The 9,875-nt window shown below is 47.1% G+C and overlaps 1 protein-coding gene across 2 annotated transcripts in view; it reads right to left on the bottom strand.

The window, feature by feature from the left end:
• Positions 1-516: 516 nt before the first annotated feature.
• Positions 517-9,875, bottom strand: part of CTPS1 (CTP synthase 1) — a 33,066-nt gene continuing 23,707 nt past the window's right edge. The window contains exons 13-19 of one of the 2 annotated variants that reach the window (XM_064281808.1): positions 9,217-9,260; positions 7,091-7,187; positions 5,933-5,988; positions 5,733-5,829; positions 5,065-5,209; positions 4,110-4,204; positions 517-2,508 (exon numbers count right to left, since the gene is read on the bottom strand). In XM_064281808.1, coding sequence (XP_064137878.1) covers positions 4,120-4,204; positions 5,065-5,209; positions 5,733-5,829; positions 5,933-5,988; positions 7,091-7,187; positions 9,217-9,260 — 524 coding nt within the window. In that variant the 3' untranslated portion in view covers positions 517-2,508; positions 4,110-4,119. The other variant, XM_064281809.1, reaches the window with a different exon arrangement.

Here is a 9,875-nt window from a genome sequence, read left to right as displayed (position 1 = left end):
AATGGCTGCAAGTCTGCCTCCTGGGTGAGGTGTTTATTGTAAGGACCTGGAGGAAGTTCTGCCTGTTTCCTCCCCACAGGGAGGGGCTTGTATGTTCTGGTTAGTCAGCACTGGGCTGCAGCCAGGGTGGCAGGCTGATGGGACTTTGAAAGTCCTGGAGAACTACCTGGGGTCCCTTTTCTCAGAAGGGTTTATAACTGGCCAGCACACAAGTTACTCAGCTGAGGCACTCTTACGGGCAAGGTAGGAACACTGATGGCTAGAGGCCTTTTCAAATCAACTGCACCCAACCAAATGCCCACTGTTGTAGGGAGCACTCCTGGCACCAGTGGACATGTCATAGTGCTCAGTTTGGGGAATGGTTTTTTAAAAAAATATCTGAAGGCTGATGACACCACCAGATGGGAAGAGGCTAACATTATGCCAAATCAGCCACAAAGTGCCAAGACAATTCTGAAGACCTTCGTATAACTGAAGACGTTTTATTTTAAACGTATGAGAAATGGAAGGCAGACAAAGGCAGCTGGGTTGCTCTTGAGCAGGAGGTGGGGGAAATACACTTCCGGGCCTTGAGGGTAACGGTGGCCTTGGGCTAGGGAGTGGAGGGGTAAAAGGGAGCCCACTTCTTTTCCCGATCTCTGTGATGTAGGTGCTGGGCCAAATGGTGAGAAAGAAAGAACATTTTCCTCCCCAGCCCCAGTGTCAAATTTCAATGCAGTAAAGATTGTTGGGCACTATGCATGCTGGGCATGTGGTAGACACCCCATCAATACTTGCTGAATGAAGCAATCACAGCAACTCCTAAATTTGGGGTCTGAGGCACTGGGAAATCATGGAACCTGTTATACGGCGTGTCACAGGGCTGGGGTTCCTTGAAGCATACTTTAGTCAGTCCCCTCACATTCCTTCAGTCACCAGGAACAGGGGAAGACAGAGAAGACAGCAGGTGTGGGACCCCAGCCTGAGATGTGAGCCCCTTTCTTGGACAGACTTGTTTGCAGAGGACACTGCTCACCCCTGAGTAGGTGTGCTCAGTGGCTGGAGGGTAAATGGGTGCCAGACGTCACCCACACTCCACAAGCGGCACACTCAATAGCACCAATGCCACTTTGGAGGAAGACATCACCGTGGACAGCGACCTCTAGCTGCTGGGACTATATTCAGAGGGACAGGGATGGAGCAAGAGCCGGTGGTTATAGCAGTCCTGCTGGGTAAGACACACTCTTCAGTCCACTGCTCCCTGGCTACGTGGGTGAGGCCCCCAGGCCCAGTGCCGGGCACAGGGAAGGTGCTTCATAATAAAAACTGCCCACTCTTTCCCCCTTTTTCAAGGTCAAGTGGCATACTCAACACCTATGACCTTTCATCTGTATCATTCTATGCTGAGCACCTCTATTTGAAGGCTTTCTGGAAAATTCTGGTTCCTATGAGAAAGGTTCCTCTCTGAGTTTTTGAACAAATGATTGCTCGCTGAAGGCTGCTCGCCTGGAGGAGAGCCTGGCACTCAGGGCTCAGTTGACGGCGCACAGGCACCCACATCCTGCTACGTTTCCGTCTGGCCAAGGACAGAGAATGAAGAGCAAAGCATGTCTCTAGTTCTGCATTATTTATTTAAGTCAGGGAGCCCACGTAAGTGCAGCCAGAACGTGGCAGACATAGCTGTGCCTACTGTTACATCACGCTAAGACGAGCTTCTCCTGTTGCGCTTCAACTGCAGTAACACCGTTCTAGAAGAAAGGCGTCCCCTGTGAGCCAAAGCTGTCTACATGTGAGGGTTTTAGAGGCAGTTTCCCAAAGATTCTTTATTCTTTTTAAAAGCAACCCCTTGATGCAAGGAGTGTTTCCCAGCCCCAAGAAGAGGAAGTGTGGTCAGAGGCATGGGGGCTTAAAATCACACTTCACCGAGGAATAGACTTCTCACCGTTTCATGCGACACTGAAGTGACTGTCCCTTTGGACAAGTACCAGCCACAGTTGGCACTGAAAGTCCCCAAAGCTCGGGGCAGTGTCAAGATTTTGACTCCGGTTTCACTGTCCTTGGTGGCAAGCAATGCCCTCAAGTCACCAGCACCAAAGTGTTCTAAGGACTAGCTACGCGTATTTTTCCGTGCTTCTTAAGTCCACGTGGCACTTCTTATAACGGCCCAGGCATCCAAGGGAAAAGCAACAGGTAATGCTCTCGAATCCACAATGACACGAGGTAGTTGGAGAAACATGGTGATCGAGGGGGCGTTCTACCAGCCCCCGTCCATCATCAGCCCCTTCCAGACCTGCTGTCGCTCTTCTCAGCAGCTCGGGAACTAACTGCACAGCAGAGTCAGCAGGCAGTACACCACGCAGAGTCAAGACACATGATGGACATGCAAGTAACAAAGTTTTCCAAATACCTTTTCCCCTATAATAAAATAATTTTAATAAAAACATAATTTAAAGGAAGTGTCAAAAGCTGAGTGTAAAATCAAAGCTGTAAACTCTGTCAAAGTTCAAAGGCTCTCTTGAAGAATCATCCCTGTATAAAAAAAACAAAACAAATTTTAGCAATTATGCGATATCTGTTAAGGCAGAAACGTTAGGAGTCTGCCTGGTAAACTAGGCCTGCTTTTCCCTGAAGAACAGCTGGCAGGAGCCTCGTGTGAGTAAGTGGAAGCCAAAGCTGTAATTTCCACAGAAGCATGTATTTAAAAGAACTTGTATCAACTTCTGCCTCCCCATTCTATTTCCACAGCACCCAGCCTCTCAACGGTGCCGCCACAGGGAATTTTCTACTTAGCGAGGTGGTTAGAAATTCCATATAATCGTCCAAGTCTGTTTCCTTTACTGTTAAAGTTTCCTTTCTCTTCCCATTAGTTGCTTAGACTGTCAAATAGCCTACAGCAGACTCTCTGGTCAAGGGGATTCATGAGTTCATCTGCGTGAAATGCTTACCTGGTGCAAGAGTAAGCGACCAGTGCCCTCCCCCTGATACTAGCCTACTTCTCCTGCCCATTCATGTACTTAAGGTTATCACAGGCCACGCGGCTAACCAACCAAGGCAGACGGGAAAACACGTGGGTCATGTGATCATGCGGCTCCGGCCTACACAGTAAGAGGCCCGCAGGCAGGTGGTGAAAGGTGTGCAGGATTCAGAGAGGCCTACCTACCTGCAGAGAGCCCTGGTGGTGCAGTGGTCTGCCTCCGTAAAGATTACAGCCTTGGAAGCCCTATGGGGCAGTTCTACTCTGCCCCATAGAGTCACTCACTATGAGTCGGAATCACGTTGGAATCAATTCAGTAGCAATGGGTTTACCTGCCCGAACCTTGGGGCAGGAACTCATTTCACCTGTGCTTGGATCCCCCACATTGTGGGGCCACACTCATAAATCTAGTTCTCTTTTCAGAGCCCCCAGACTCCTGAACAACACCCCAACCCCCTTCTGATACCGTCACCAGCAGAATGTGTTCTTCTGCTGACAGCATCCTGTCAGTTCACCTTAACTGGACTTTATACAAATTCAGAGCACTGCCTACACAGTTACTGCACTGTACACATTTACAAACGCTGTCACTAAAAAGAAAAACATTTGAAGTCTGCTCGATAATTTTTGGATTTTGAAGAATTTACAGAATAAGCAGCAATTGACATAGAAACTTTATTTTATAAGCAATATTAGGTTTAACGCACTCCCTGCTGAAAGCTTGAGGCTTTGCAAAAATGACAAATGCCATAATGTCACCCTGTCACCTCCTTCAAGATCTCCCAAGTGTACAGCCAAGTAAAATATCAAGGGTCTAGGAATCCAGCTGCCCCAGAACCGATCAGACTGGCACCTGCGAGCAGCAATCAGGAGACAAGGCAGTGGATGAGAAGACAAACTGTTCAGCGACTGGTGTCCCCCCGCTGGAGTCCCCCGAGGCAGGGCATGTAGGTGCAATGTGACTTGAGAAAGAGTCCTCTCCCTTGCCCTCCTCAGCAGAGGGTGCCTCTCACTCATGCCCACAACGACCTTGCCACCTTCATTCTCTGGCAGATAAAAATGTTCAGCACTAAACTTCCATGATTTCCTTGCAACCCTAGCACGTCATCACCATTAAAAAATAATAATAATAATAAAGCTTAAACATATCACTTACGTTACCAGATTCAGTCATGATTTATTGATGGGAATTTCAATTCAGTGATTTCAGAGTCAGGGGAGCTGCTTCCACTTCTGTCACTGTAGGTGTCCCTGTAGAATTCAGACGGTTTATTCATCATCTCCCACCAAAAACCCACTTCGCTTCCAGTTTCTGTAGCTACCATTACTATAGGGACCCTTGTCTCTACACAGCAGGATTAGAAAGACTCCTTACGATATTACGTATTTAGCGTGAGGCTGTAGAGGGATTTTCTCCGAATTACTGAAGATACACATTGAATTTAAACTTCAGCCATGATACCCTAACCATCAACTCAGAGAAACTAACTGGTTTCTGACAAAGGAAGCAATGGGGGTGATCCACAAGGGTGTGTATGATGTGTACCCTGTGAAAAACCACAGCCCCCGTAACGTGGGCCACAGGGTCCTACTGTCAAATGTGATCAGGTGGAACCTAGATGCTGAGGAAGGGGGCCTGGCCAACAAGCTGAGGGAGGTAGGGGGGCACAGGAGCAGCCTGAGCACACCCCAGGAAAGGAAACATGTGTGTTAGTGTGAAGGGGAGCATACAATGCTGCCCAAGCACCCTCGGCAGGAACGACTCCCTGCTTCCCCTTGCTTTTCTCGTTAATGACCACGTGATGCCTTGTCACAATGGATTAGTGACCACCTAAAGGACTGAAAGGAGCCTTGGTGGCACAGCAGTTAAGCACTCATCTGCTAACCAAAAGGTCGGTGGCTTGAACCCACCGGATGCTCTGCAGGGGGAAAGATGTGGCCATCTGCTTCCATAAATATTTACAGTCTTTTAAACTCCACGGGGGCAGTTCTACTCTGTCCTCTAGGGTCGCTATGAGTCAGAATCAACTCTATGGAAATGGGTTTGGCTTTTGTTTTTTAAAGGACTGGAGAAGATGAGAAGCTGGTGACTGAGTGACCAGCGACCCCACCTAGGTGAGAGCCGGCAGCCTTTCTGCAGGTAATGTGGGAGCCTCCCTACAGAGGCCAGGAGGAGGCCGAAGTAGGGCGGGGAAGGCTTGATAGGTCTGGACAGGAACTCAGGGTGGTACTGAACCCCAACAAAAAAGGGGTGATCTGAAACAGAAATTCAAAAGAAACAGCTCCATTATGAATGCTATGCATAGAAGGTAAAAAGCATGAGAAAAAATCTTGTTAAATTCTCCTATTTATACTGACCCTATATTATTCAAAAATAACTTAATTTAGATCTAGGTAAAAGGTAACCCCAAAACACAACAGATTTACCCCCCTTCCTCCAGCTGAAGGCTCTCCTCTCCAGGCTCCCGTTCCCTGCTTCCCCAGCTCCCGTGACTTCGGAAGAACGGGTCACGCAGTTCCTGTGAGATCTGAAGCGGCTTTAATACCACCTAACCTCTCATTTCAGACCAGAAGTTAAACAGCTACCCAAGGAAAACCACGATACAAGGATGAACCTCCCAGGGCTCCCGAAACCTCATTCAACAAGGCCCTTCCCCTCACAAGACTGCTGCTTCCTAATTCTGTCAGATCATGGGCAACACCTTACATTCTTGTATTTTCCCGTGTGCCAAGAAAACTCACTAAATTTTCCATTAAATACAACTACCCAAGTAATCACCTTCCAACTCCACGATTTCCATTCTCTCTCCTCCAACATCTTGGCCAACAAACTTCAAGCCTTGCTCTTCCAAACACTTTTTCAAGACTGGATTTACCTGTTGAAGCATGAAAAATAATTTTGCTGGGCCCTCAGCTAATTGTGTGTCCAGGGTAACAGAAAGGAGAACATTTTAAAAGTCACAAGGCTCAAATCCTCACCTCGAATCTGTGGCGATGCCTCTCCTCCAGGAATTCCGGATCTCCATAGAGTTTTCCTGGCAAAAAAGCAGTCTGATGTAAAGAACTCTCATTTCACCGCACAGTGTGTTCACAACCACACCCTGCTCCCAGTCTACGATGATCCTATATGCCGGCAGGCTTGTGAAGGCTCGTTCTACGATTCTCCTAACAACCACAAGCACCAGCTTTTAATAGCATGATTTAGACTAATTCTTGGGCTTCTGACTCTTTCTGAGCACTCTAAAGAAAATCATAGCAGACAGAGACTTTTCCCATCACCCTCCATTGAAGCTGACTGGGGAAACAAATCAGAATGTACCAAAGGCCAAAACCCTGAGAGTGACCTGGGGAAGGCAGACATATTAAGAGCTACACAGATGACGCTCACGGCCAGCGCCACGAGGTCCAAGTCACAGTGCCTCAAAGCCATCGACAAGGACTGGTGGCTGTGGGTGAACAAGCACTGCAGCTGCAAACGGGCTGCTAACACTGACTCATTCATGGCCACCTGGTGAGATCCCTAAACCACAGAGCATTAGAGTTGAAAGTTTCAGGACTAGAAGATCATCGACTCAAGTGAGTCTCAAACTCTGCTGCTGTGAAACCCCCAGACAGACACAGGGGCACTACTGCCAACAAATTACAGGTGAAATTGTCCCAGTGGGCAAGAAAAAAACATCTGGCTAATAGTGTATTTTTCTTAGATATTTTCCTCCCCCAATTTTCCCTAAATCTTTAGCATCTATTAGTACTTCGTTATAATAAATCTATTTAGATCGAACTATATGAAATGAACATGGTCAAATATTGGCAATTTCATATAGTTCAGCCTAATAGCATAAGGAAGTAACAGATTACAATGGATTTAACCTAAATGCCTCATTGTAGCGAGTTGTCCATAACCACGGTGCCCCAGGTCCCTGTCTGCAGAACTAGTGACCTTTCCCAGACCCACACTGCTTCTTTAGCTATCACAGTGCATTCTAAAAGAGCAGAAATAGGAGGGTAATAAGAACTTCAAAAGCAAGAACAAAACCAAAAACGCCAGCCTAGTCCTTCAGAGCCATGGCATCACTCCGAGACAGGAATCTCAGACGTGCCGAGCTGATGCCCAGGCTGGTACCAGGCAGCTCTTACTCATGACTGAGTTCTTGGTCTGGAACAGGGTCCTCCTCTTGCCCAGCCTCATGGTTCCACCCATCTGCCCAGGATTGTGTTCCGGCATGTCTATGACCTGGAGGTGTTCAGAAAATAAACTTAGAACAAACTCTGCTTTTGTTATGAGACAGACTGCCTCGTGAATGAACTAAGCCAGTGAGGAGGTTCTATTTCCTGGCCTTTCTTTGTAAGAGATGCTTTTCACAGGGGAAAGTGCCCCCCGCCCCATTATTCTGTTAAAACTCTTGTTAGGAAGGGGGTTCCCACTTCAGCCAGTTCTCATGGTCGGCAGGGCTGGGCACAGCTCCCTCTGCTGGCCATTCTCACCTCCAGCCCTTTGGATCACCAGTGCTGCTGGATGATACAGCACATTCACTGAAGACTATAGTACAGGAGAGTGGGTCTGAGGCTAACCAGTGACCAGTGCCCTTCAAGCTGATTCCAACTCATGGTGACTCCATGTGTGTCTGAGTAGAACTGAATCCCACAGGGTGTTCAATGGCTGATTTTTTGGAAGTAGATCTCCAGGATTTTCTTCTGAAGCACCTCTGGGTGGACTTGAACTGCCAGCCTTTCAGTTAGCAGCCATGCATGTTAACCACTTGCGCCACCCAGGGATCCAGTACAATACCATATATGTTATACTATAACACATCTGTCTTCTCCAGCAGACGATGAGCTGCCCGAAGGCGAGGATGTTCACCTCTGGTTGGCTATCCCTGCAGCAGGGCTAGCAGCCAGCAAGGGTGTCTGTGGAACAGATGACTGAGGGAGTGGGTGGGCCGTGGCATTCCAGCAGTGACGTTCCAGCTCAGCTCACAGGCCAGTGCTCCTCTGAGCGCCTGCTGACCTCGAGGACCTTCTCTGGGCTCTGCTCCCCTATCACCCCATGGCTCCACACTTCAACGTATGTGCTCTTCGCCTTCCGACATCTTAGTGTTTGCAAAGCTCAACAGATACACACCGATGCTGCTGAAGCTCTGTGAGATCAAAAACGTCCCCGTTTTGTTTATCACAGTGTCCCTACTCTCAAAAATAGTCCCAACTGATATTTGCTGAATGCTGGAAAAAACGAAATGCCCTTTCCACATCTGTCATCCCTGGGCTGAGGATTCAGAGATGAATAATGGCACTGTCCCTACCACCATGAGCTTTGCCAACCCGCAGGCTGAGCAGGGCCACTCCTCCAGCAGATTTAACAGGAAGTACATATTGTTTTGAAGGAAGTAGTGCACTGGCAGTGCAGTGGTTAAGTGCTCTGCTAACTGAAAGGTCAATGGTTTGAACCCACCAGCTGCTCTGCGTGAGAAAGATGTAGTAGTCTACTTCTGCAAAGATTTACACCCTTGGAAACCCTATGGGGCAATTCTCCTCTGTCCTATAGGGTCACTAAGAGTGGGAATTGAGTCAATGGCAACAGGTTTTTTGTTTTTTTTAATGTTATTGTTGTTAGTTGCCGTCAAGTCGATTCTGACCCACGGCGACCCATGTGTGCTGAGCAGAACTGCTCCGTGGAGTTTTCAAGGCTGTGGCCTTTCAGAAGCAGATCGCCAGGCCTCTCTTCTGAGGCTTCTCTGGGTGGGACTGAACTGCCAGCCTTTCAGCTAGTAGTTGGGTGCTTACCCATTTGCACCACCCAGGGAAGTATGCCCACCCAGAAAAGCTTTAGTTACTGTTAAACAAATTAGTATTCTATTCCAGCAGTTTCTTAATCATATGCCTATCTCTCTCATGGTTCCCGGGATTAAATGAATTAATATAAAGTACAGAGGACAGTGCCTGCACATATGAATGCCAACATAAGCATTTCATATCAATACTATTATTATAAAGCGCTCCTGGGAATTGAGAGGAGCAGGGATGGATAATTATTTTAACCAGGGATCCCCTCTAGTTGGCTATGGTGTACCCATCTTAAAATTCTTCTGTGGCACATTGGGAAGAGTACGGAAGAATTATATAATAAATAATAACAGTTTTTCCTCTCCACCAAGCCTAAAAGAGCAAACTCAGGGTTCTCTGGGATGGACCCAAGTGGTCTCCTTTCCTGTCTCTAACCCTCAGTCACCTTCTAAGCCATACTGAGATTCAAACACTTGACTCACCACAGGGTGACTTGTCTTAGGGTCAAACTCTGTAGAATTGGCATCTGAAAAATCAAAATACCTGTGTTAGGAAAATAGTTACAAGTTACAAACAAAACTGATTATTTAACAGTTTCATTCCTAAGCTCGAAATCACAACTTCCCTCCACAGTTTAGTCATTCAACGATTAGAACAACAACTAGAGCAGCATTTTTAAGACTTAAAATATTCCACATACAAACTCAGGTCAGTGTTTTCTATTGAATCTGTAACTCTCTGGGAAGTCACGCAGTACAAAATGGGGAGGCCAAACACAATGGCATAACCTAATAATCTTTATTTCAATAATGCATCTTTGTGACAGTTCTGACATTACTGTCTTAGTTTTTCACTTTTTGTTTCCGACTGCCTCGCCAAGATGGATAAGGACTATTTCATCTCCATTTCCTTCATCTTCAGCATCCAATACATTGCCTTACTCACTTGCCTTGCTCAATAGCGAAATCAGAAATTAACTCATTTCAAAATCCAAACAACCTTCCCATCATCCTTTATTGAATTTACCACCTAACCACAAGCAAAACCACTGAAGATCAAAAAGGAAAAGAACCAGTTCCTGGTTCTGTGTCTGGTTCTTTCTGTGTGAATGGCAGGTATTGTTCCCCTCCTGGGCCCGATC

Source organism: Loxodonta africana, chromosome 3 (genome assembly GCF_030014295.1).
Source record: "Loxodonta africana isolate mLoxAfr1 chromosome 3, mLoxAfr1.hap2, whole genome shotgun sequence".
Taxonomy (NCBI): Eukaryota; Metazoa; Chordata; class Mammalia; order Proboscidea; family Elephantidae; genus Loxodonta; species Loxodonta africana.
The sequence above is the reverse complement of the archived record's forward strand: the minus strand, read 5'-3'. Positions and strand labels throughout refer to the sequence as shown.